Raw genomic sequence first — 26,359 nt, forward strand, 5'->3', positions numbered from 1 at the left:
ATCCCCCGTTCTCATGCGCACCGATACACAGTTGATCAAGTTGGCCTAGCATGTCTCCCAACTACCCTACTTGTCGTCGTTTCCAGAAGCTTCGTAGCTTCACAGCTCCCTGGAAATCGCATCTGCAACAGCGCGTCGTACGTCCAGTGCCATCCATGGCATGCGAAACCCGCTGATTTCCAAGGAAGACAATGCGCCAGGCATATCAAGCCCGATAGCGAGACTCGCATTCCAAATACCTCGGGTCACATTAATCCACACTTTCTCATTTGTCTTGGCTACTACTGCTTTACTGAGCTTGCGGAGCAAGGTCTAGCTTTAACCTCATGCCGCAGTTTTGTTCGGATCCAGCCCGTCCCGTTCGCGGGCACGACACAACTTGAAACTCGACGTCCCATGTCGCCTGAAACGGGGCAGAGAATGGCACCGTCACCAATGAAAAGCCAGGAAAATGCATCCATTCTTTGCGATTTCGAGTGCTTTCAGAGTTCCAAATAGGACGGAGAGGAACCCTGGCCCGTCCCTGGTTGATGATCTTCAAGTCAGGGTTGCGGAACATCGGGATGCCCTGGCCAAAAAGTGAGACCTGTCAGCCCCAATCGCGGGGTGAGTGAGGTAAACGAAAGTGATGTACCATCTTCCTGAGCATCAAATACGTAGCGTTGGCCCCGAGAGCCCGACTATAATGGTTTATTGGGCCAAGATTCGAAGGCCCTGTTGAGACGACGGGCGATCACTTACGATGACGATGTCTCTAGTCTGCTTCTGCTATTATCACGAGTCGTCATCTGCGCCAACAGTATCAGAGTGAACGGACAGACTCAGAAGAAGGAACACTTACCGGTAAAGGAACACCAATCGTTCTCTCATCAGTGCCTCAAAAAGCAATTTCGGAAAGACAGGCTACAACTCTTCGTCGCTCATACTTACACCTCGAAGCCATGCCGAAACAAATTACAGAAAGACAGCCGGCATGCAAAGTCCCGTTCACACCATTCCATAGCGCCGATCTTCCGCTGCCGACTCGCGGGCTCTAGCGAGGACACCAAGTGCCACTGCCGTTCGGTGGTCGACTCTTGGTAGCGAACGGCTGACTTGGCGTAAAGGGAAAGGGGTCTCTCGCATGGCCTTGGTCCACGATGCAACGCCAGACCACCAGGACGCGTCTTCCTCGGCCCTTGCAGAAGGCGCCCTTCTTTTAGTCTTTGTCGGCCTTCCTCGGAGTGGCAAACCGTGGCGGCCCTTCCCGCAGGACACCAGTGTCCCCGGTCAAATCAGGTATTTTGGACTCGGATTCGGCACACGGCAGACGGTCTTGCGGGACCAATCACTTGTACGGATTAACGGTCTGCCCGTCCAAAAATAGCGAACGCAGTCTCCTTCGACGAACAAGCATAGTATAAGGTACCTAGGGTTATAGACAGCCCTCGCAACCCTGCTTCACTTTAAGAGGTCACGCGGGTTCTAATGGCTTCAAACTTCAAGAAGCATTAAATGTTGAGCAGGCCTGGAATGCAACCGGGGCCTTGCCATCTATGTTGAGTACCACTCGGTTGCCTTTCGTTTGCCGTATCCCGAACAGGATTTGTCGTGGTTTATACGCATGTGCCAGCGTCCAGTGGAGAAGAGCTGCCGCCTTTCCAACGACGTCTTTCGCAAGCCCGGTTTCTATTATGACAGGCCGGAGCTGACGGATTTCTTCCTCCGCCAAGAATATAGGCAATACCATGGGATACGCAAAGTTGTCTTACACCACCAGCAGGACCTACCTCGGCGTCGTGAAGCTTCACCGAAACTCAAAATAATTGTTTGCCCCCCTTGGCCCCAAAGTATCCTCCATCAAGCATCCCTATCACCTTGTTGTTTCCATTTGAGCCCCCTTAGCTCGAAAGCTTGCTCAGACGATGCTATAGCTCTTTAGCCTTTTACCTTTTTTGTTTCCCATGCAGCTAATACTATCCATCATTCCCTGATGTGCCTAACCGTCTAAGCCCGGACTAAATGGCGTGGTGAAATGGGGTAGACAGACGCCCGGGACCCCGTGCGGGCTGTGCGTGCGTCTGCATGCGCAGGGGGGGGGGGGGGATGCCATACCGCGCCAGGATATTTCTGCTCCGAGCTGGCTGCTTTCTTCGAGCAAATGACAAGCTGCAGGGAGAAGAAAAAAAAAGTCCGAGGGAGAAAGCTCGAATGATGGAGGATAAGAGCAGAGTTTGGCCCCATGATTGGGGGGATTCCCAGTATCTTACCGCATCATGGTATCTTGAGCTTACACCACGAGCTTAAGCACGGCCCGCTTTAGACAATCACCAATGAACCCTGTCTTTTGCCCTTTCTCTCTTTTCGAACGGGAAAGAAGATGCCCGTGGTTCACCTGAGCCTCTGATTTACCACCGATTCGGATGGGGGTTTATCCCGTCTGCAGATAGTTATACTTGGAGATGTCTATGCGAGAGTCGATAGGGTCTAGGCCTTTGTCGAGGACGAGCTTCACGAGGTTTAAGTGGGCAGGTAGGTAAGTAGGTAGTAAGGCTATTTTTTCTCGGCCCTGATCGGGCAGTTGGCAATATGCGGGCATACTGGAGGTTGAGGTGGTCAAGGTTGAGGTTGAGGTTGGGCTTGTACGTCTTTCCGCAGTGCGATCCCATGATGCTAGGTAGAACTTTCACTAAACTATGATCCTATTGGCCTTTCCCTTGTAGTCTAGGCTATGACGGGAGGCGGCGTGGTGCATCGTACCTTGACATCGCGGTCTCCATGTCCTAGCCAAGGGGGAAAATCATGATGAGTCTTTACGGGCTAGGATACGGTACAAACCATCCCTTCACAAGGGTTTCTTCTGGTCCGTTTCCTTCTAGTCACCCGTATTACGTCCGTTCAACAACGAGGACAATATAAGGATCAAGCCTGCCTCTCATCTTTAACCAACCTCACCAACCGTGAACTGGATTCTCTGGTATGGATACGGCGAGGCTTCTAGTCTTCCTACCTCCCGATGTTGCAACCCTCGTGGAAATGGAGGCGGAAGAGAACGTGGTGACGTGAACATCCTGCAGTTCTTTTTAGTACATGAATCTACAGCGCAAGCACCCGACTATTTGCTCATGACAAGGCAGTAGAAATCGCAGCAAGAACCTTAATCTTCATTCAACCCGCTAGGCACTGATTCGGAGGAGATGAACGTTGTTCAGGTAGCCTCGACGACACCTTGGCCGATATGTACGGAACACGACGCCGCGAGATATCAAGTTTGCGAGATATCAAGTTTTCTTCACGCACGCGGGCCTTTGGCAGATGGACAGTATACCTACAGCGCCGACTGATCATGGACGTATAAGATTCGGCTGCTCTACTGATCCCGCAATCGCACCTTATCCACTATGGATGGTGACTTAGGGACCAAGGATGGGATGGCTATCGCCAGCACTCAAGTATCCATCTCAATAGCTCCCACTGCTATGTGTTCAAGAGCCGCTTTGCGAGCCATCGAAGGAACGGAAAATGAGGACATCGTTGCACACCATCAATGAATATAGCAAATGTATGGATTCCATGAGGTCTTTATAGACCGGGCTGCTGCCAGGCTGCATAAGGCAGCCTGCGACATATCCATTAAAGCTGAAAGACGTATATGCAAACGTCCAGAACAAACTCCGGTCGCCTTCTAGCCCTCATGAAGATAGACCCCACGTATTTTCCGCTCAAACGCCATCCTGTTGCCTCTGCAAAAGCAGGGCGAACGGGTATCATGCCTATAAAGCCCCCAGAGCCCAAGGCCAGCACCAAGCCGGCAATATCGGTCGTCATCAGCGGCCGAGCCACTGTTGCGCAAGCGTCGCACCCCTCATCTAGCGCTTTCTTTTATGAACAGCCGAAGATGTCCCCGCTGCGTGGAGCTGTGCGTAAGCGTCAATGCCATCAGAGGGGGGCGGGCAGCGAAGTAGAAATCGAGAATTCGTAAGCTCGTAACCAAGAACTGGTATTAGACGTCTTCGAAGGGCGCAAGTGATGCAAGGTAAAATAACACGCCAAAGTTGTGAAACTGTCGGTAGGAAAACAAGAGAAGAAAGAGGAAACGAGGAGGAATGAGTCCACAGATCAAAGCCTGTGGACTTTGAAGAGAGAACCGGAGGGAGGAGTGGAAGGAAGACCTCGCGAGTGGCTTTGGGGTCGGCGGTAAGGTGGTTAGAAGTTGTGTAGAGCAATTTGTGATGAGAACAGAGATGACGAGGAACTCATATCTGTCCTTTGATATCAACCTTGCGGAAAGCCTCACTTCTGGCGGAGTCGAAGAGGGCTCCGGCTTTGCCGGTCAAGAGAGCAATAGACTCTTGTCGTTCCTCGAGCAGATGCTGACCGTTGTAGTCGACAATGAACTGAGCCGCATCAACGTCGGACTCAAAGCCGAGTTCCTCCGTGATGAACCGTAACTTTACGTCTGGCTTATATCTATATCCAAGTTAGCAATGTGATGCTATATCATGAACATGGGTTGAACTTACGCTTTGCAAATATTGCACAGAGCAGCTAGACGCTCACGAACGACAAACATGTCCATGAGGTACGCACCCATGTTAGGGGTGTCCAGGTAAAGCTGGAAGAACTTGTGGTAGTTACCCAAGGCAAGAGCGGACCGCACCTGAAGCGCATGCTTGATGGGTCGCTCCTCCTTCTCTGCTGTGGTTAGATCTGCCAAGGCATCATTCAGGCCGGTACGGTTGGCAGTGTGGATAAAGTACAAAATGCGATAGGCCTTGAACTCGATGGGGTTTCCTTTCAGTCCCTTTGCGTACAGAGTACGCAGCTGGGTTTGGCACTGATTATACTCACCAAGGTCCCCCTTCTCCAACGCAATTCGAGCGTGGAGTTCGTAAACGGTGACTGTAAAGTCGTTCTTGATCCGCTGCACTGTCAGGTCTTGCCGCATGGATTTCAGCTGGTCGCAGATGTAAGAGTAGTTGCCCTCCTTCTTCCACTTCTTCTTCAGGAGATCCATCGTCTTGTGAAGGACGCGCTCGGGCCGAACCATGGAGGCCACGGGAGGAGCGGTCAGACGCAGGTAGCGCTTCTCCAAAGTCTCGCTGGTACCGACGACGGGTCCATCAGAGGGCGGAGGGCTGGGCGATCGATACGACGATTTGTAGCCGCCATCGAATCGGCGTTGACGTTTCTCCAACTGCTTCTGGAACTTACTTGACTTGGGCAGTGGCTCATCGAGGTTGGCGCGTTTGTCGGGGGAGGCGAAGGTGATTCGGTCTTCCAGTGCGTTGGATCGGTTGCTGTTAGTAGTACGCCAAGGCACGGCAGAAGACTTTTCATCCGGGGTAAAATCAGACGACTTTCTCTTCTTGGGGTTGGCAGACACTGAACCATCATATCGCGATGCAAATGGAGACGAGACGTTCATAGCGGAGTTGAGCTGGGACTGGCGCTCGTTTCGGATCAGATCGGAGGGGAAGGGCATCTTCTCCCAGTCGGTCGACTCGAGAGTGCCGTTCTCCATGTGCTGGGAAATGGTCTCCTTCAACTTGGCTTCAATCTCGGGGCGTGGCACGGAGGGGTCCATGTTGTGAGGGAGGAAAGACCGTTGGACGTAATCGCGGACGGAGGGTGGCCATTCAACCTTTCGTGGAGCCGGGGCAGGAGCAACAGGAGCAACTTGGTCGAAGGGAGCAGCCAAGGGAGGCGGCGAAGTACTGTAGGCAGGTGCAGCGGGTGGGGGAGGATACTGGCCGAAGCTTTGTCGAGCCTGGACTGCGGTGTATGCTGGATCTAGGATAACAGCGTCAGTAAATCGGCTAAGAACATCGTCAAGTCGAGAGGAGGAAGACTCACTGGGAGGGTAAGCATAGTTTGCGGGAGGTACTCCATAGGCAACGCCTGGAGGCGGTGCCGGAGGCCAACTAGTGGGCATCATTGTGAGGGCTGAGCGGATCGATCTTGGAGAATTCTGAATCGAAAAATTAGTCTTGATCGGTCAGAACAAGTATATCTATCGATATTTTGTGGTAGTGGTCGACTGAAAAAGGTGTCGAAATGTCGAAGAGTCGAAGACGCGTTGGTGATGGAAGGGGGAAGGATGAAGTGAGGTTGGGAAGAAGCCGTGAAAGGTGAGGGCGGTAACAAAATGACGGTGGCCCGTGTGCGGGATTTCAGGTAATAATAGTGGGGATCCGAGCCAAACAGTGCCCTTGTGCCTTGTGGCCAGAAACTTTGGTTGTCACTGGCACAGGGTGCAACCTCGATGATTACCTAATGCACCACAAATGCACCCTCATGCACACCGCTAGCAACAAAAAGGGACTATCGCTATAGTGGGGTCGGCGACATCCCACCTAGGTTGGATGTCCAGTTCCCCCTCCACTCGACCGGTGCTTCTCCGTGGGGCAGTTGTGTTGCGAGAGATAAACTGACGCCTGGCATAGAAGCTGTTGGTTGAGTTTCTTCAGCCCCAACAACATTCCACTGGACTTGGTTCGGTGTCTCGAAACCTGTGGAGTTCTCTCTTCTACCCTCGAATCATGCGCAACCCTTGAAATAGCTGCGAACCCGGCTTCCGATCCCCTCCTCGAACCAGCCCGAGACTGTCCCTGACGTATGCGACAACCCGCGGCAAACAGCCCCCGCCATACTTCAACACCTTCCAACCAAACCCCAGTTTTGCGCGAGCTTCAATATCCTCAGCACTCTCGTGAATAATATGACGGATGTTTCTAAAACACATCGACCTCACGACCGCTCTCCGGCCTTCCTACCTACCGGATGAAGTCTTGTTGTTCGTCCAGGACAATGTTGGGCTCTATGAAGGGTAAATACCATTGCTCTGAACCTGTTCGACGCTTCTCGCCATGATCTAGCATGCTGACAAGATATGTTCTTTTCTCCAGAAAGTTCAAACTACCTCAACAGCAAAACGGTCAGGTCTACTTGACGTCCCACCGAATTTGCTATGTCGACAAGGACGAGCCGCGCAAGCATTCCGTTGCCCTAGACCTGAAAGACATTGATCGATATGAGTTCTACGCGGGGTTTCTGAAATCTTCTGCAAAGATCACCCTGATCCCCAAGCCAATAAAACGCTCGTCGCTTCAGACTAGAGCGTCTGCGATATCTACACCTGGGAGAAATGGCACAGGGTCACCAGCTCGAGCCGATGGCCCTTACCGACCGCCGCCCGAACCAGCAAGCGCAGCAACGTGGGTTTGCACCATTTGCAGCTTCTCCAACCCGGTCCCCTCAAACTTTGATCCAACGACGGCAAACATACACACCCCGCTGCCACCATGTCTTGCTTGCGGCATCAAGCCGACGTTGGCGCACGTTCTCAAGGCTTCTATATCGAATGCGACCAGCCGCGCCCCGCCAGCCACTCCTTCAAGTCCAACAGTCAGCTCGCCCCTCGCGATGCGCCCTCGGTCGACCTCCAACAGGCCCGACGACAACGCAGGGCCTCCGCCTCCCTGGCCAGCGGCCTCGAACATCAACGGCGGTGCCCCACCGAAGCCAACAGACCCAAGCGCGACGTTCCAATGCCCCCGATGCACGTTCTCGAATCACCCGTCCCTGCTGTCATGCGAGATGTGCGGGGCACCCTTGATATCGCAAGACATGCCCCAGGCAGTCGTCACTCAGGCGCAGACCCAGAGGACAGAGTCTCCAGGCCCGGTCCTCACAACATCCTCGCCCGGCCAGGATACCGCCGAGAACATCAAAATCTCCTTCCGGGGAGGCGGAGAGAAGATATTCTACGAGCGGCTCAAGGGCGCGTTGACGCAGCGCAAGTGGCTTCTGCAGGGAGCGCCGCCCGTCCCCAAGAGCAATCGCACCATAGACGACAACGGCGCCCTCGTACGCGCGCCCGCGGCGGTGCCCGAGCGTCCCAAGGGCGTGGGCATCGCGGGTCTGGAGCAGCGCGGGCTCGATATGCGCAAGAACAACGAGGTGATGATTGGCAGCGCGTTTGAGGATCTGGACGCCCTCATGGCCTCCGCCAAGGAGATTGTGGCCCTCGCGGAGAGGTTTGCGCGGCAGAACGGCGGGACGGGCGCCGAGGCTAATGCCCTGCTGGCCGAATCAGCCAGCCAGCTGGGTCTTGTCACGACCAAGGATATTGTAGGCGGGAGCAGCTCCGAGACGCTGTACCTGTCCGAGTTGTCGAGGAATCTGGCAGAGTTCCTCACAGACGATGCGCGAGGTGTTTTAAAAAAGGCGGGTGGGATCATCAACTTGGTTGACCTGTGGGCCATGTTCAACCGCGCCCGGGGTGGCGTCGAGCTCGTGAGCCCTATGGACTTCGAAAAGGCCTCTCAGATGTGGGAGTCACTCAAACTGCCCGTCCGGCTGCGAAAGTTCAAGAGCGGTGTGCTGGTCGTCCAGAGTAGCGATCGCACCGACGAGACCACCATCAAGGCACTGGTGTCCTGGCTGGACGACTTACACGAGTTCCCGCCGGACAAGGAGCTGGCGTGGGACTGGCGACAGTTTGGCCGCGGCGTGACAGCGCGGGATGCCGCGGAGCGGTTTGGCTGGAGCATCGGCGTGGCGGAGGAGGAGCTGGAGATGGCTGAAGAAAGGGGCGTGGTCTGTCGCGAGGACGGCATCGAGGGGCTCAAGTTTTGGAAGAATTATATTGATGTTGGCGATGTGAAACACCGCAGGCGCAGGAAGCATCGCGAAGAGGACGAGGTCATGAAGGCGCTTAGAGAGAGTGGGTTGATGTGAGATTGCGGGAAGCTGTTTCTTGGTGTAACACTGAAAAACCTTTGGATATATGTCTATATCGGGCTGGGCTGTTACGTTCCTCGCCGGCGCGATTTGCAGACGATTAGAGCGCGCATTACTATTCTACAAGTGTGTCTTTGTGTGTGTTGATGTGTAAGTGTGTGTGTGTGTGTGCTGTGGGGGTTTCTCCCGGTCTGTCGTCTCTATGTAAGATGCCCAGTTTCCTTGAACCCGGCGGCCTGGATTGGTACCACCTCCCAATGTCTTGAACCCATCTAATGCCAAAAGAAAGAGCCCGGAAACGCCGTCCCATGTGAACCAATGCCAAAGAGGAAGGTTCTCAATAAACATTAAAACAAGTCATCTGGCCACCCGTCTGGCAGCTCTTATTCGGAAAAGGGGGGGAAAGGAAACAACCTAAATCATGCCAGTCGGGTTTGTGTTTCATTTCTCCGCCCTTTCCATGAGACTCAACCTCACCTTGCGGTTCACGACACCACCAACACCGTACGCCGGAATAATACGGCAGATTCTCGCCATGGTGCTGATACCCCAGTTCTTAGCCACAGATTGCCACCGGTTCTGCCACGAGACGGGGGTCGCAGCGGCGTTGGGCCGGTTATACACGTCCAACCCAAGCAAATGCAACGGCGTGCTGGCGAGCTGCACCATGGCCGGCGCGGCAAACTGCACGACGGTCAACCCGCTCACCTTCTTCCTCATCTCCTCGCCCATCCGCTCATTCAGCCAGGGCCCCAATCTCGGCGGGACATTAAAGCTCGCGAAAATCGTCATGCAGTCGCGCAAGGTAAACAGCGCGTAGGTGAGCATCGGTACGGGACGGGGCGTGGCGCCGGGGGGACCAAACATGCGCGCAAAGACTTGGTCTTTGTACATGCAGATGCCAATGTTTGCGGTGCTCGAGGCGGCGAATTTTGCGGTGCCCGAGGTGACGGTGGAGGCGGAGTGGTTGTGGATGGTGGAGGAGGCGGTGTCGAGGGTGTTTGCTGTGAGGTAGGTGCCGCCGTAGAGGGCGAAGATGAGGGCGAAGGGTTTGGAGAGGACGACGGCGTGGGGGCGGAGGAGGAGTTCTTTTAGGCAGGAGCGGACGCATTCGCCTAGGGGCCGGCGGCCGGAGGCGTTTTCCATGATGGAGCTGGTCAAAATGTGTTAGATTCGTGGTTTTTGCGAAGCAGTTGTGAGGAGGATTGAGGGTATCGAGGATCATGGCGAGGCTGCTTACCGGTCAATGATGGAGACCAGGGGCGCGACCAAGGTGCCGGCGCACGCTGCGCTGAAGAGGTCGGCGCCGAGGCGGAAGCCCAGGTTCTTGGTGTTCCATGTGGTTTTTGCCTCGTCGCCCATTTTGCTCTCCATGTCGACTTTCTGGGCTAGCGCCAGCGGACTAGGGGGTTTGATCTTGAGGTCTGGGGTGACGGGTGCGGAAGCGGCGGCGGCGGCGGCAAGCCCTTGTGGTCTTGAGTCTCGTTCCGCCATGCGGGCGCAGTTGTGTGTGTATGTGTGTTGGAGAGAGAGGGAGTTGAAGCTCTCACGATGCTTCGCTTGGTTTTCCGGGTGGTCGATTTCGCAGGCGGCCGGGGGTGGCTGCGATTGCGCTGGACCGGGTGGTTTCCCGACGTTCGGTTTGCGACGGGTGATGTCAATAGACGGGTTCGGGTTGGAGGAGGTGACGTATCGGCGTGGGTGACGTCGCGAGGGTCGGAGTTTGGGGGAAGCTAAGGAAGCTCTCCAAGGACGGGACGACACAAACGAATGGGATGGAGGTCCTTTTACCTCAAGAGGAAGGATGAGGCGGGGGGGAAGAAAAGGCAATGGGGAAGGACTACGGTCTATGGATAGAGCGTGGGAGAGAGAACAAGGGAAGACCAAGACGAAAAAGGACAAGAGCTACGGTAGAGCTACACTTTGGACACAATCCCATGGGTTTGAAGAGAATAGAAACCAGACCAGCCCGGGACGCAGCTTTTTTGCGACCTTGGTGCCGGGCACGACGCGCCCAATTATGGCCGTCTCGAGGAGCTCAGAGTCAGACAAGCGACCCCGGGACGGGACCGTAGTCCGTGGCAGAGAGGAAAAAATAGCAGAGCCCTGGACTCCTGGAGTCCCATGGGATAAAATAAAGTGGATTACCGCAAGGTATTCCGTATCACATCCATGGTGCTACGGGTGAAGGTGGACGAATGGCTGCTCGAAAATTTCAGCTTACTGGAGACCGAAGTCGGAGATAGTCGGTACGATGGGGCCCGAGGAATGCCCACTGGTACAACTACCTTTGCCTTAGCTAAGAGTCAAGTACAGGGAGATATTGCTTTGACATCTTAAGATAGGATACCTTACCTTGGGCAACTTGAGCGAGACATTCGTGCCTAAATTTCAGACGTCTTATCAGTCCTTGGAACGGTTGTTTTAGGAGTTCCTGTGCTCCGTAGAGTGTAGGTCGAACGGACATGGCATTTTTCTCTCCAATGTCTCCATCGCAGGAACCCATCCTGAGCCACTGTAAATAATGGGGGTCCTTTGGGGGGTTGGTGCACTTTGGAGAGCTGGGGCCCTGGGGGACGTGAGTCGGACTCGGGAAACATGGGACGGGACCAGTAAACACCAAGGGAGACGCTCGTTTTGGTGATTGGTGGGGGTCACACGGGGACTCCCCATCAACAGAGAGTCCCATCGACAGGAGCCTCCACCAGTCTCCAATGACCAAGTGAACGGTTCCCGGATACCGTCCGCGTTGGCCTGACATATGAATATGTGGACAGTGTGACAGTGGACAGTCAATCCCGGAAATCGCGTGATGGCATGACTTTGAGTGTCGAGAGTGTTTGTTCGCTTCGGACATGCCCCTAAAGTGACCAAACGAGAGAAGACGCCCGCCTAGAGGCATCTCCAAGAGTGGGTCCCCTCGTCGGCTACTCTCCCGTTGGCCGTCCGGTTTCCTTCCGGGGGAGCGACATGGACCCACCCGACCTCGGGACTCTGGGATTGGATGATTGGGTTTACGCTACGTACCCGACCCGACCAGTGGGTCCCACGACCTGAGTACCTAGGTATACTAAGGTAAGGTAAGGTAGGGTACGTTCCGCAGCTTAGCTAAGCTTTTCGCTCGAGAAGCCGGGGGGCCGCGTGGTTGGAGTACGTACCTGGTTCCGTACCTTCCATATCCTCTTGGCGAATGTCTCTCCAGCATGGAAGTCTGGATATTGATAAAGTGACCCGGGACTCTGAGGCCGTGCAATCCGAATCAAGAACTTCCATTCAGATAAAGCTACAAGACGAGGAGGAAGCACGACAATCCTCTGAAAATACCTAAAATGGGATTCATACACAATTGCGTGCTTGCTTATCAACCTACCCTATTTACTAACTTTATACGAATACCTTACAGATACCTTTCGTTAGGCCAAACAGGCACCAGCATGTGCAACACAGCGCACATCCCATGCCATCCAATCCTTAGGTTCCTTTCCAGGTTTACTTCCAGAGCCGGCTAAGATATTCACCGTCTCCAAAACCGCCCCAAGGCCCAAGCAGGAAGGTAAGAGGAAGGTAAGCAATCGGACAAACTCAAGGGAACTTTGGGAAGCTTAACGTGTTGACCTACAAGGGCTGTCGCGTCCCTGGAGACTGCATGCGTCACCCTCATTCGTACGTCTGATTAACCTGCTGCCTTTTTCAACCGCGTCTGATCCTCTCGCAGCAAAGTGTCAGCACCATAGTTTGTTTCAGTTGAATTCATCTCACTGTATCGATATCACTGCGTTGCATTCCTTCCCTCCATCGTGAATACCACCTACAATCCCAAGTCTACAGCCATCATTCCGTCCAGCATGCGCGTGGCAAAGGAATTCACCCCCGAGGTGCTCCTGAGCGCACCCCGCCGCGGCGCCGCCGTCCCGAGCCCGGACGGCAAGCTCATCCTCTACACCCAGTCCACCCACAGCTTCGACGATAACAAGACCCTGAAGGAGGTCCGCCTCATGCACGTCGAGTCCGGCGCCTCCGACCAGCTCACCGACGACGATAAAGTCCACGACGCCCTGTGGCTGCCCGGCACAGCGAGCGACATTGTCTACTTGAAATCCGGCGAAAAGGGCACCACTCAGATCTGGATCGCCAACGGCGCCGAGCCGGCCAAGGAGCACTATGTCGCTGCAGAGTACGACGCGCCCATCAGCGCCCTCAAGGTCAAGGCGCTGGGTGATGGGAGTGTCGGGTTCGTCGTTGCTGGGCTGGTTGGGTCCGATGGGTCTCTGTTCAATGACAAGACCGAGGAGAAGAGGTCCACGGGCCGAATCTTTGACGATTACCACATGAGGCGTGTAAGTTTGGGAGGGAGGTTTTCGGCGGGCCGTAATCGGTGAGATGTTTCGTGACTAATGGAACCTCGTGTTAGTGGAACGAACTGATTAAACCTCACAAATACGCTCTCTGGTACTCGACTCTCGTCAACGCCCACGGCAAATGGGGCGTCGCGGGCGAGCTCCAAAACGCCATCAAGGGCAGTCGTCTCGAGGCGCCGTCGGGCATGTACGACGTCAGCGACCCGACGGACGCATTCGATGTCAGCGACAAGGGCATCGCCTTCATCGCCGAGGACACCGGGCTCAAGCCGGAGGACGTGGGCACCTCCCACATCTACTACGTCCCTCTCACATCCTTCACGGCCGCCGCGAGTGTCAAGCCGAGGCCTCTTGTTATGGGCATATCGGAGGCTAAGGCGTACTACTCCAACGTGAGGTTCTCGCCCGACGGCTCCAAGATTGCGTTTTTGCACAAGCCTCTCAGCAACCCCGCGGACGCCAGGTTGTACATGGGCCACACTGCGTCCTTTGGCGCCTACGATGTGCACAAGATGATCTTTGGCAAGGGCCCGAGTCTGCCGCCCAACGGGTTCGAGTTCGCGGGCAGCTCTGATGCCATCTTTTTGCAGACGGAGGATTGCGGGCGGGTGAAGCTGTCGCATGTTGAGCTCCGTCACGGTGCAGAGGCGACGTCGCTGACGTCGAGCGGCGTCGTCTCGGCTTTCTACCCTCTCAAGGAAGGCATCTATGACAAGGTCCTGGTGACGAGCAATAGCTTCGTTGATAGCAGTCTGTGGCAGATTATCGATGTCTCGTTAAACACGGCGCCAAAGATTGTGTCGTCGAGTACGAAACACGGCGCAAAGTACGGGCTGTCTCACAGCATGGTCTCTGAGTTTTGGTACGAAGGCGAGGATGACAACATTGTGCACTCCTTCATCATCAAACCGGCCAACTTTGACAAGACCAAGAAGTACCCTTGGATTCTCTTACCTCACGGCGGGCCGGAATCATCTTGGACGGATTCATGGTCAACAAGGGTTAGCTAGTCCCCTCTCTCTCTCTTACGTATAATGGACCTCGACTAATACCTGCCAACAGTGGAACATGGCCCTCTGGGCCCAGCAAGGCTACGTCCTCATCGCGCCCAATATCGCAGGCAGCACAGGCTACGGCGTCGACTTCACAGCCCGCATCTACCGCTCCTGGGGCGGGGCCCCCTTCCAAGACCTCGTCCGCCTCATGGACCACCTGCAACAAGTCCCCTACCTCGACCAGGACCGCGCCGTCGTCGCGGGCGCCTCGTACGGCGGGTACATGATCTCCTGGATGAACGGCCACGACCTGATCCGCCGCTTCGCCTGCTCCGTCTGGCACGACGGCATCTTCAGTTTGCCCGTGTTCATGCTGCAGAGCGACGTTGTCGATGGGGGCCCCGATTTCGGGGGGCCGCCGTTTTTGTGGGATAATGCCGAGGAGATGGAGCGGTGGAACCCGGCGCGGCCGGAGCTATTGCGGAATTGGAGGCACGCGCCGCCGACGTTGATTATTCACAGCGAGAAGGATTATAGGTGTCCTATCACGGAGGGGATTGCTGCGTACAATACGCTCATGTGCCAGGGCGTCAAGACGAGGTTTTTGACATTTGATGATGAGTGTCATTGGGTGCTGAACCCGGAGAACTCGCTGGTTTGGCACAAGACTGTTTTTGACTGGATGGAGAGGTTTACGGGGGAGAGCAAGGTTTAATGGGTGTTTGTGAGATGTAGAAAGAGTCCATATACGAGGAAGCTATCCGGATAGGCGGTCAGCAACAATGAATGGAACAACGTGACAAAAGTACCAAGATATTAGATACCATATGCCTTGTCTCATCCGAAATATCTCCATCCATAAGTTGGACTCTTCGATCTTGAAGTTGTAAGTGCAGTTGGTGATCGGGCACATATACCCCCGAGACTCCCGACCAAGCCATCGGGACTTCAAATCGCCGCATCAGAGGTCACAAGTGGATCTCACGGGGGGGTTTAAACTTCCGTCTCTTCCACCAATTAATCGGACATTTCAGCAGTACTACGGTAGCCCGTTCATTGACTCGGCTCCGGACGGTGCTACCCCGAGCTCAGTCGCGACGCCGTAAGTTGTAACCCAATCGGCTGACCTCAAGCTCCTCAAAATGTGGGGGGTTCCAGCGTGCGTTCCCCCCGGATGGCGACCCCGGTTGCCCCGGTCTTCAGCCGGCTTCGTGTAAGAGGGAACATCGTAGCTTTGCGAGTTGTATGTATAAGAGTGCGCAGAGTCACCTCCTTCACCTACATAGTTTCATAATATGCCCATGATCTTTGTTTCTAGGCGTGGTATATTACACCGAGAGGGTCTATCCCATCTTAGAGAACACAAACCCCTAGGCCCGTCAAGATGGCAGCCCTCATCAGGCATGAGCTCAGCCAAGGCTGGACGTTCAAACAACAAGATGACACCTCGGAGGAAGCATGGCTTCCTGTGCCTAGTATCCCCAGCCAAGTTCACGTCGATCTGCTGGCAAACAAGAAGTAAATCCCCCTCTCGCCTCGTACACTTGCAGCCAGGATCAAGACGAACCTGACATCCAAATACAGAATCCCAGACCCCTTCTTGGATATGAACGAACTCGCCGTCCAATGGGTCGCGGAAAAAATTTGGATCTACCGCCTCGCATTCCCAACGCCACCAGGATTTTCAACCGTAGCAGCAGACACGACAGCAATAACAGACCTCGTCTTCGAAGGTCTAGACACCTTTGCCACCGTCACCCTCAACGGCGCCGAAATCCTCACCTCGGACAACATGTTCCTCTCCCACCGCGTAAACGTCACACAACACCTCAAGACAGACGGTGACCGCACCAATCTCTTGGAAATCGTCTTCGACTCGGCTCTCCTCCGCGGGAGACAACTCGTCGAGGACCACGCGCACCAGCACAGGTTCATCGCGCGGCAGACGGAGCAGGGCCGTATCCCCGTCCGGAAAGCGCAGTATCACTGGGGCTGGGACTGGGGTCCGATCCTCGTGACAGCGGGGATCTGGAAGCCTGTGATGTTGGAGCGGTATGTTGCGCGGATCGATGATGTATGGGTCAAGAGCGAGGTGAGTCCGGATTTGGAGAGCGTTTCTGGCCGAATCATTGTCAAGACGCAAGGGTCTGGCGCGGAGGAGGTTGCGGTGGCGTTTAGTCTTGACGACGAGGTTGTTTTGGAGAAGCGTATGGCTGTTGCGGAGGACGGGACGGCAAAGGGAGACTTTCAGCTCGAGAAGCCTAAGTTGTGGTATCCCCTCAACAACGGCCCGCAGACGCTCTACACAATCACGACAACCCTCCACCACGCCTCTGACGTCCCGGAGAAACGGCAACCATTAGCAACACATACCCAAAAAACGGGCTTCCGCCGCGCGCAACTCATCCAAGAACCCGACGCCCTCGGCAAATCATTCTACTTCCGCATCAACAACACCGACGTCTTCGCCGGCGGCTCCTGCTGGATCCCAGCAGACAGCTTCCACGCCGCCATCCCGCCCTCGCGCTACCGCGCCTGGGCATCGCAGCTCGCCGCCTCGAACCAGAACATGTTAAGAATATGGGGCGGCGGCGTCTACGAGTCTTCAGTGTTGATGGAGGCGTGCGACGAGCTGGGGGTGCTGGTATGGCACGATTTCTGCTTCGCGTGCGGGAGTTACCCGACGTACCCCAGTTTCCTGGCCAGCGTCGAGGCGGAGGCGAGGCAGAATTTGGCGAGGCTGAGAAGGCATCCGAGTATTGTGTTGTGGGCGGGGAATAACGAGGATTATCAGGTGCAGGAGAGATATCAGCTCGAGTACCGGTTCGAGGAGGATAAGGACCCGGAGTCGTGGTTGAGGTCCGGATTTCCGGCGAGGTATTTGTATGAGTATTTGTTACCCAAGATTGTGGAGGAGGAGAGCCCGCATGCGGTGTATCATCCGAGTAGTCCGTGGGGTGATGGAAAGCCTACGGCTGATCCGACTATTGGGGATATTCATCAGTGGAATAGTGAGTTTTTTTTTTCTTTCTACCCCTTTTCGTGAAACAACCCAGATAGAGATAACTAACACAACCAGTCTGGCACGGCGCAATGAACAAATACCAAGAATCCCACCTCCTAACAGGCCGCTTCGTCTCCGAGTTCGGCATGGAAGGCTATCCGCACCTCACCACCACCTCCGCAATGCTCACCTCTCCAGCCCAACGCCGCCCAGGCTCCATGGCCCTTGACTTCCGCAACAAAGCCTACGACCACGAGCGGCGAATGATGACCTACATTGTCGAGAATTTCCGCGTGAGATACGACCTCGAATGGTTCACCTACCTCACGCAGCTGATGCAGGCCGAGACCATGACCTTCGCGTACAAGGCCTGGCGGCGGGATTGGGGTTCACCCGGAAAGAGGGGTTGTGGCGGCGCGCTGGTGTGGCAGCTGAATGATTGCTGGCCGACGGTGAGCTGGGCGATTGTGGATTACTGGCTTGTGAGGAAGCCTGCTTTTTATGCGATTGGGAGGGCGTTGAGGGGGATTGATGTCGGTGTTGGGAGGAGGGTTGACGAGTGGACGAAGTGTCATGCTGATCCGACGCTCGGGGCGAGGGGCATGGAGTTTGAGGTGTGGATTGCCAGTGGGCGAGCTGATGCCGTTGCTGGGGAGCTTGTGGTGCGGTTCATCTCTATCGAGACGGGCGAGGAGGTCAGAGACAGGATTGAGAAGAAGGTTGTTGCGAAGGGGAACGCGACGACCGAGGTTGTTGAGAAGTGCAAGGTCGAGGCTTTGAAGGAGACGTTTGGAGATGCGAGTGTGCCGTTCCATCCGGAGGAAGATGATCCGTTTGTTATCCATGCGACGCTGTTTGTTGATGGGAAGGCAATGGCTGAGGATACGGCGTGGCCGCAGCCGTTGAAGTATATCGACTTTTCGGACCGCAAGGTGATTGTGGAGGTGAGGGATGGGACGCTGGTTGTCTCTGCGGAGAGGCCGGTCAAGGGGTTTATCATTCAGGAGGAGCGCGGGATGAAGTTGAGTGATAATGGGTTCGATGTGGTGCCGGGTGAGGAACGGGTTGTACGTGTTGAGGGTTACGATGTGCAGAAGTTGCGGTGGACGTATTTGGGCGCACCCGAGGCGTCTTTGGGATTGTCTGCATAGACCCTGTGGCATAGTTACGATAGTTCACGATGTTCACTAGATGAAAGGAGTATTGAAGAGGGGAATCGGTTCAATTTTGTGCATTTTGTCATATCTCATTACGGGCGTACAATTACACTACTCGAGACAGGGCAGTCTGAATTGGTGACCAATCTCCTCGACGGCGTCAGGGATTAGATGATATCTCCTCCGAATCCTCCACCAAACCCTCCCCCCGAAGCCCCCCGGGCCTCCAAAGGGTTTCCGCGTCCCCCGCCGTGTCTGGGCATACCTCCCGGACCAAGGGGGTCCCATCTAGCACCCGGTGGCGCTTGGGGATCGTAGCCTCCACCTCCCTGAGCACCCGGCCCTCCGAAAAGGGGGTCATCAAACGTAGGGTGCATTCCGCCGCCTCCTCCGGGTCGGGGAAGACCACCACCACCGATGAAAGATGCTCTAAGTGGGTCGTTGGGACCAAGACCAGGCGGGTTGAGGTCGTCGTGGCCGATGTTGTAGGGCGATCGACCGCGAACTCCCAGTGGGCGAGGGGGTCTGGTGATTTCATACTCGTCTTCGAATCCGGGCGGTGGGAAGTCTCCGGCAGGAATAGGTCGTCTGGGAGGCTGGGCGAGAGGATCATTGACCGGGTATGGGCGCGCGGGATCAGGCAGGTCACCGGGTAATGGCCGTCCAGGACGGCCAGCCTGAGCGCGGCCTTCTCTCTGTGCGTTCTCCGCCGCGTCCCTGTCATCGGGCGTCTCTTCATAGCCTTCAACTTGCAACTTGGGTATGAGCTTTTGAACAATCTCCGTCTTGAATTGATCAATCAGCTTGGTGACGGCAGACTCTGATACAAAAGCTTCCTTGAGCTTCTCGACCAGGTCGGTCCTGTCCTCGGAGCCGTCCTCGGTGAGTGTGATGCGCAAAGGGAGCTTTGAGTTGTTGATGACGTCCTTTGTCGTGATTTCAAATCTATGAATGACATCGTGGCCGACGGCGAGCCCGCTGATTTCGACTTTGCCGCCAACTTTGCTAATCCGAATAATGGACGTCATGGACGACTGCTTGTGGGCGTATACAAAGCGGAGAGAGCCATAGCCGGCATTCCATGATGCTGGTAGACGCGGGGCGAGGCTTTGAACTTCTTCTTCTGCAGTTAGTGTTAACTGGGGGTTTGAGGCACGGGAATCAAAGGATAAGGGCCATACCTATCCTCTTCTCCTCATCAAAGCCCAGAAGACGGAACTTGAGGGACGCCATGCAGGCATGCGTGAGGAGGGCAGGGAGCTCATAGCCGCTGCTAATGTCGGAGGTGGTGTCGCCCTTGGGGTGGGTAGGCAGGGCTTCTGCCATTTGTTGCAGTACAGACTGCGCGGTGAGTGGATTCGCCATGGCGGGGTTGTGCTGAGGATGGGTAGATTCCTGAGTCCTACGTCTGTGTGTTTGTAAATGGTGAGATTCGAAAAGAAGTCTGAGAGAAACTTCAACGTTTATGTAGACTGTGAATGGGGCTTAGACGGTGTTGGGCTTCGTTGTGTGGTCTTGGGTTGGGCTTTACAGGTGGCAGTGATTGATTGACAAAGTGTAGAAACGTCCCGGGGACAGGAGGGAGCTAAGCCCAAGCTTTGGGTCGCAGCTGGGGAGTGGAGGGGTTCGCAGAGTGGCGTCAGAGACTCGCTGCCTTCAGCCCTATGAGTGGATTGGCCCCGCAGCATTGCAGCCAATCGTCGGCTGCCTCCCTGCTGCCTGGATGGGACGTCTAGATCACGTGCCTTCGATGCATCATGTGACATGGCGTGGAGGTCGCATCGTTCCTCGTCGCGTTCCATCCATCACCACCGCGACTCTTGTCTTTCCCCTGCACCCTGATGCTTCCCACAGCTTCGTATGCACGAGACGAAGCTCCCATCTCGTTCTTCCATTGAAAAACAACCAAGCTAGCTAGAAAGCTTAATACAGCTTGAGCGATTCATCAGAAGCCATGTCTTCCAGTTCCAGGCCACTAGACTCGGCTTCCGCACCACCAGTAGCCATCCCACGGCCGCAGGCAAACACCATCTTGACCTCATTTACAACTTTCCTCACGCTCACGATACATACGATACTGTACTACAGGCGTATTTACCCGCAACAGACCTTTCTCATGACCAAAGCCCACAACCTGCCAGTACCCCAATCCCGGCACCCAGCCCTCTGCGAATGGATCAACTCGGCCCTTGCTGCGATACAGGACCAGCTTGCACTTGGCACCGTCTCCAAAGTCTGTGTTGTTATTCACGCCGCACAGACAATGGCCGTCGTTGAAAGATGGGTCTTTGACGTGACCAACTTCCCAGTCTGGGCTACGGGCAAGGGCAAGGAGAGGCTCGGCCAGGCTCAGAGGTTTCAGCGACGGGAAGAGGACGATGATGACGGCTCGGTGAATTGGGTTGATGTGAACGAGGCGTATAGAGGAGCCCTCAGGCGTCTGGCCTATGCTGCCGAGATGAAGGGACCTTTGCCAGAGGGATGTACCTTTACCATGGCCGTTGAGCTGCGAGACGAAGCGCCCGCGCCGATAGGGGTAGGCATCACACGTCCTAATTTCTCGTCAGCTTGATATGTACTCACATCCGATACAGCATCCTCAACCTTGGATTCCTTCCGAACCCGCCCTTCAGCCCGCCTCAAAGATGAACCCGGTACCAGGCCCAAGTATCGGAGGCGCCTCTACTACACCACTTCGTTCCGTCGAAGCTGGGCCCCTATTTTTCGAGTGTTGGATCGAGGAAAGCAGACCTCCAACGTCGCCACCTTCTACCCAGGACTCTTACTTTTCATGAAGATATCGGCACCCTATTTTCTTTTCCAATGCCGGGCTTCGTGAAAGTCAACGTCGATGCAGTAGCACTGGATCAAAGGTATCAAGTTGGCCGCCCTCTTCAGAAGTACTACGAGTCACCACAATTCAACTCTCTGCGGCCAACTTTCAACAGACTCCAGGTTAGGACAAGTTTAAAAACACTGAAGGCCCATCGAACATGGCAGTCACATAGAATGCAACGTTCAACTCAACCCCCGCGGGAGAGGCAGATTTTGGGCAACCGCGAGCTATCATGCTGTTCAATTCAGCATACGGCCCCTTTCGGACTACCTCCTGATAATCAGGGCTAGGGGTATGGAAAAACGCCCAATTATCAACTGGCATGAACGCCTTGTTGCTAATAGAAGGGCTGCGAGCTGAAAGCTTGCCTGGTTGCGCATCAAGCGTTCCTCGTCGGGCTCTCGCCGACATAGTCATGCAAGAATCCGCAAGGGGTAATACGTTGCGGCGGAATTGCGACAGAGGAAACTACTCGTTCAATAACCACAGAAACCGGCGACGAGGCATGTGTGGAGAGTCGATGGTGCTTATCTGGCCGTGGTTCGCGTTGGGCGTATCACGTCTTCTCCCCTGTCAATGTCGCAAGGTTGCCGTCAACGCCCCTCTAGATTTCGGCACAAATAGCCGGCGCTATTTTGTCTGACGGACAGTGTCCGACTTAGAACCACGAAGAACTTCTAAATGAGCTTGATTCTGTACAATATACACCTGAGGTGTAACCTTTGGGCCCTTTACGGGTAGCATGCAACGTCGTGAATCGTAGTCAACCCCCTCAGTCCGAGGTCGTCGGCGTGCTCCACCAGCACACCACACCACGCGAAGCACGTCTTCGCCTCTGACTTTGATATCATTATGAAGGATTCGCGAGTCTTTACCGCAGGAATTTTCTGTTGGTTTATATAAGTAAACTAAAAAAAAAGTTGTCAAATTTCATCCTTAACGCCAAGTGGAATTCGTTTGCGTAGATCCTGCTTTTAAAGAACGTTAAGCTTTTTTGATTGTCAATTGACTGCAACAGAACCAAAATGGGCGTTCCAGAGCAAAACCCAATACCAGTCGCGGCTGAATTGCCCGCGGCTCAGCAGAGAGGCAACGGCTCCGGATCTGAAGGTGTTCTTACCCCGGTCGCAAGCAATCCAAAGGATGGCATTAATCCCAAAGAGGAGAGGGCTTTCGTAGGTTCCCGGCATGCTCTGCGTAACCTATGCAGTTACTGAACCAGTGTACAGCTTTGGCGTCTGGACTTGTTCTTCCTGACAATTGGTTTCTTGGGTTATATGTTTAAGTGAGTGCAGACTGAGCTTCCGCCCAGTAGGTTGAAAGCTAATACCCTTTGATAGATACATTGACCAGACAAACATCGTATGAACTCTGTTTCCGTGCAGTCTGGCAAATACAAGCACTGACACGGCATGCTTCAGAGCAATGCATACGTCTCAGGGATGAAAGAAGACCTCAATCTTTTGGGGAACGAGCTCAACTACTTTACGACGTTCTTCAAGTGAGCCTACGCACTCTACTGGACACCAGAGTCGCAATCTAACAGTGATGTGCCATGCAGCATCGGGTACATGGTCATGCTGTATCCCTCATGCATTATCATCTCCCACTTTGGCCCCTCAAAGTGGCTGCCAGCATGCGAAGTCGGTTTTCGCGGAGACCTCCTTACGTGACGAGATACTAACTGGCATCACAGCTCATCTGGGGCATCCTCACATGCTGCCTCTCACTTGTCACTAGCGCGAAGCAGGTAAAACGTCACAATCCCGAAACATCATAGCTGAGTCGCACTTCTGACTTCAAACTAGGTCTACGGTCTACGTTTCCTCATCGGTTTCTTTGAGGGCACAGCTTGGCCCGGCTACTTCACTCTCATCAGCCAGTGGTACATGCCTCACGAGGTAGCTCTCCGCATGAGTCTCTACAACATCGCTCAGCCGGCTGGGGCAATGCTTTCAGGCGCGATGCAAGGGGCGCTTTCAACAAACTTTGAAGGTCTGCATGGGCGCTCTGGCTGGCGCTGGGCATTCATCATCAACGTAAGCCACGGGCAAAAACCTTGAGGCTGGTGCTTGGCATATCTGATCCAATCCCTATCTAGGGCGTTTGTACCATAGCTGTAGCTCTCGCTGCGTTCTTCATTCTCCCCGGCTACGTGAGTCCTTTTATGCTCCCCGTTGGATTTCCATGAGGTACCGAAAACGGGATTGCTAACCGATGAAAAAGCCCGAACGCCCGAATCCCCTTGCAAAGTTCTACTTGAAGCCCAAGCACATTGAGATTGCCCTTGCCCGTGCTCGCAGGGTCGGCCGCAAGCCTCAGATTGGCATCACGCTCAAGTCGTTCGTGCGATGCTTCTCCTTTTGGCAACTGTGGGCTTTTGCTAGTGAGTGCTGACTAACTTACAAGTCTTGAGCGTCCATATTGATTATACACCCCAGTCGCATGGCCCATTGGCGGTAACTTTACGCCAGCCAGTTACTTCAACTTGTGGCTCAAGTCATTGAAGAACGCAGATGGATCAGTCAAGTAGTAAGTACTCTCCCTGCTCTTCGAACTTCAGGGACGCGCTAATTGTTTCTCCAGCTCTGTTGCCATGCTTAACTACTTGCCTATCATTGGCCAAGCCGTCCAACTCGTGGCAGAGCTGCTCTTCAGTGGCCTCAGTGACTACTTTGGCGTTCGACTGCCATTCTTACTTCTGCATTCGGTAATTATCTTGGATCTTCAGACTTTGTTCCGCTTGGCTGATATCGTGCAGGTCATCAACATCACTTCACAGATTATCCTCATCATACGACCCAGCAACCAACAAGTCTACATGGCTGGCTGGTACATGAACTACATCGGAGCGTAAGTTAATACATACTGTATCCGAGCCCCCAGAATACCAACCTAACTTTGATCAGTGTCTCCACGATGCTGCTATGCTCCTGGGCTTCGGCCCACCTCCAAGGCGAGCCCGAGGTGCGCACCGTCCTCTTCGCCAGCGGAACTGTCCTTGCATACATCATGAGCGCCTTCATCCCCATCGCTGCCTTCCCGGCGTCAGAGGCTCCGTACTGGCGAATCGGCGCGAAGCTGTACCTAGCCTTTGCCTTGGTTTCGGCTGTCATTTTCGTTGGGATTCACTTTGCCTTCAAGTGGGAGGACAAGAAGAAGGCGAAGGAGGCGGTCAAGGAAGAGTCTACGGGCGAGCCGGATAATGCGCATTCGGGTGTTAAGTCTGCGGATAGTGGGGAGATTGCTGGCACTGTTGCTGGTGAAGAGGCTTTGGGGAAGTTTCAAGACAAGCCCTGATTGCTGAGGAGTACAGGAGCCGGAGGGTAGCTTGCAAATGATGAAGAATCTTTGATTCTCCGTCTACTGAAGTCAGCAGCCAGTAGTCAAATAGCCGAAACTGAAGTAGGGAGGCGCATGCTTATCCGCACCAAAGAGTTCCCATGGGAGCACCGAGGCGCATCCCATTCAACTTCGCAGCATTGGGGCGACATAGTACTTGAGAACCTCCCTGATGCCATTTCTGCGACTTTGGTCGAAGTTTCTTTGAACATGTACACTGTCGGAAGAACTTTTGTCATTGAACTATATCAATAAAGAAATTTCGAACCTTAAGGATCTATCTAAGCTTGCGTAGGGTTCATACAAAGCGGCGTGGACTACTTACCCCCTTAACCCCCGGGCATTCGACTCAAAGCCGCACAAATACATTCATCTCTACATTTCGGTGCAAGGGGAATGATTCTTTGTCGCGATGAAAACTTCGTATTCCTCCCCCTTCACTCTCGGCGTTGAGACGGGTCTCCCTAACACTCAGTTCTCAAAGCCAAACTACTAACTCTCGTAGGACATAGAGTACTGCACAATACTCTGGCCTTCCAGTGTGTTCTTTCTGATTCAAGCTGCAACTCGGTTTATAGCTAGAATTAGAAGTGAGGGACAACTTACTTAAAGTCTTGGAGTAGAGAAATTGAGGTCTTAAGGTTGGGTACGGTTGCTTGATAATTGAGATACAGACTCATCTTGTCTACTCGGTCGCTTCGTTCACCCTCCTTGGGCCTTAACTATACATCCTTAGAGTACTCTTTTCAAATATTATTATTTCAAGTAATGCAATAGTCCGATATGCTACAACAATGGCTCGTCGCCATGCCAAATCGACTCCTGCGACAATCAACATGTTGGGTGACAGTTTTTTCTGTGTAAGGCCACTCATACGACATGTTGGATACCAATACTTTCGTCTTTGGGCAGGCAGATCTAGTAGCACCTTATCGAAGAACGCTGTGCATCATCGCCTTCCAAGAGAGTGGACACAAAGGGCCAAAATATCAACGTCTGTAAGTTGGCACAGTCACAGTTATCGCATAATCTGTCTAGATGCCTGACCTCTCATAATAGTTATGTGCAGGCAATCTCAGTAAACTGCCTGAATACTTACGAATCCTCGATAACATTCTTCATAGCCTTCGAGAGCCTTCAAGGTTTCAGCACCTGAAAGAGTCTCGAAGAAGCGACTTTTTTGTCCGAGACTCAGGCGACCCAGGCCGGCTTCGATCCGAGATACTAGAGGCTATCAACCCTGAAATCCTTGCCATTCTGCAAGGTGACAGAATCAGTCTGGAATCTCTCCTTCAGGTGAAAAAGTACGAATATCCAACCGACGGCTCTTGTCCATAGGCAGTGTATCTTCATGTCATCTGCAACCAGAGTAGTACTGCCGGTATATACGCTGGGCAGTCACAGCTCCTCGAACGACGTATCAGAGAGCACGCCCGAGAGCGGTCTCAATTCCAGCAGAGACTTGAAGCTGAGCGAAACATCGGAGACCACGAAAAGCTGCCCTCCGGCCATGTTGCCTTTTGGGTTCTGAGGGGAACACACGATGTCTGGCTAAAGTTTGCACAGCTACCGAGGCAACCCGCCACCGAGTTTGAGAGAGATCGACAGCTACTCCTCTTAACTGTTCTTGAAGAGTACGCTGCCCTCGTCTTCCGGACACTGCCACCGAGCGAGCTAGCTATGAGACTGCCCCTAGACTGTGAAGTCCAACCTTATTCTGGGGCTGGGCTCAACATCTGTGACCCCCTCGACCAGCTGATAAACGGCCCGAGGTCATACGCAAAGAGCTCCAGGAATAGCAAAATGGGGAGACTTGGGTTCCAACTCTATGAAGAGTTCTGGAGGCATGTGGATATCTCGAAAGGCGATTCCGAGACTATTCCCATAGTCTGCGGGGAGTGTAGGGATCCATCGACCGGTCGACTAGACGAGAAGCCCCTGTT

General features: G+C 54.1%; 8 protein-coding genes across 8 annotated transcripts; 5 read left to right on the forward strand and 3 right to left on the reverse strand.

Moving 5' to 3' along the window:
• Nucleotides 1-4,235: 4,235 nt before the first annotated feature.
• On the reverse strand, nucleotides 4,236-5,917 carry N0V96_007362 (uncharacterized protein; the record flags this gene model as incomplete). Its single annotated transcript, XM_053191502.2, has 3 exons — nucleotides 4,236-4,449; nucleotides 4,503-5,772; nucleotides 5,836-5,917. 3 exons carry the CDS (start codon nucleotides 5,915-5,917, stop codon nucleotides 4,236-4,238), a joined length of 1,566 nt encoding a protein of 521 aa, XP_053051064.1.
• A 790-nt stretch (nucleotides 5,918-6,707) lies between these two features.
• On the forward strand, nucleotides 6,708-8,721 carry VPS36 (Vacuolar protein-sorting-associated protein 36; the record flags this gene model as incomplete). Its single annotated transcript, XM_053191503.2, has 2 exons — nucleotides 6,708-6,808; nucleotides 6,888-8,721. 2 exons carry the CDS (start codon nucleotides 6,708-6,710, stop codon nucleotides 8,719-8,721), a joined length of 1,935 nt encoding a protein of 644 aa, XP_053051065.2.
• A 444-nt stretch (nucleotides 8,722-9,165) lies between these two features.
• On the reverse strand, nucleotides 9,166-10,218 carry N0V96_007364 (uncharacterized protein; the record flags this gene model as incomplete). The annotated part of the gene is made up of 2 exons (XM_053191504.2): nucleotides 9,166-9,877; nucleotides 9,965-10,218. 2 exons carry the CDS (start codon nucleotides 10,216-10,218, stop codon nucleotides 9,166-9,168), a joined length of 966 nt encoding a protein of 321 aa, XP_053051066.1.
• Nucleotides 10,219-12,569: 2,351 nt separating this feature from the next.
• On the forward strand, nucleotides 12,570-14,792 carry N0V96_007365 (uncharacterized protein; the record flags this gene model as incomplete). Its single annotated transcript, XM_053191505.2, has 3 exons — nucleotides 12,570-13,061; nucleotides 13,136-14,083; nucleotides 14,145-14,792. The coding sequence occupies 3 exons, from the start codon at nucleotides 12,570-12,572 to the stop codon at nucleotides 14,790-14,792; spliced, it is 2,088 nt and encodes a 695-aa protein (XP_053051067.2).
• A 669-nt stretch (nucleotides 14,793-15,461) lies between these two features.
• Nucleotides 15,462-18,232, forward strand: N0V96_007366 (uncharacterized protein; the record flags this gene model as incomplete). Its single annotated transcript, XM_053191506.2, has 3 exons — nucleotides 15,462-15,595; nucleotides 15,662-17,088; nucleotides 17,157-18,232. 3 exons carry the CDS (start codon nucleotides 15,462-15,464, stop codon nucleotides 18,230-18,232), a joined length of 2,637 nt encoding a protein of 878 aa, XP_053051068.2.
• A 173-nt stretch (nucleotides 18,233-18,405) lies between these two features.
• On the reverse strand, nucleotides 18,406-19,603 carry N0V96_007367 (uncharacterized protein; the record flags this gene model as incomplete). Its single annotated transcript, XM_053191507.2, has 2 exons — nucleotides 18,406-19,361; nucleotides 19,420-19,603. 2 exons carry the CDS (start codon nucleotides 19,601-19,603, stop codon nucleotides 18,406-18,408), a joined length of 1,140 nt encoding a protein of 379 aa, XP_053051069.2.
• Nucleotides 19,604-20,192: 589 nt separating this feature from the next.
• N0V96_007368 (uncharacterized protein) lies at nucleotides 20,193-21,033 on the forward strand (the record flags this gene model as incomplete). The annotated part of the gene is made up of 2 exons (XM_053191508.2): nucleotides 20,193-20,774; nucleotides 20,833-21,033. 2 exons carry the CDS (start codon nucleotides 20,193-20,195, stop codon nucleotides 21,031-21,033), a joined length of 783 nt encoding a protein of 260 aa, XP_053051070.2.
• A 2,258-nt stretch (nucleotides 21,034-23,291) lies between these two features.
• Nucleotides 23,292-24,374, forward strand: N0V96_007369 (uncharacterized protein; the record flags this gene model as incomplete). The annotated part of the gene is made up of 4 exons (XM_065758001.1): nucleotides 23,292-23,460; nucleotides 23,516-23,603; nucleotides 23,661-23,927; nucleotides 23,984-24,374. 4 exons carry the CDS (start codon nucleotides 23,292-23,294, stop codon nucleotides 24,372-24,374), a joined length of 915 nt encoding a protein of 304 aa, XP_065613524.1.
• Nucleotides 24,375-26,359: the final 1,985 nt, after the last annotated feature.

Source organism: Colletotrichum fioriniae (genome assembly GCF_027942845.1).
Source record: "Colletotrichum fioriniae strain IMI 355084 chromosome Unknown scaffold_8, whole genome shotgun sequence".
NCBI classification, from domain to species: Eukaryota; Fungi; Ascomycota; class Sordariomycetes; order Glomerellales; family Glomerellaceae; genus Colletotrichum; species Colletotrichum fioriniae.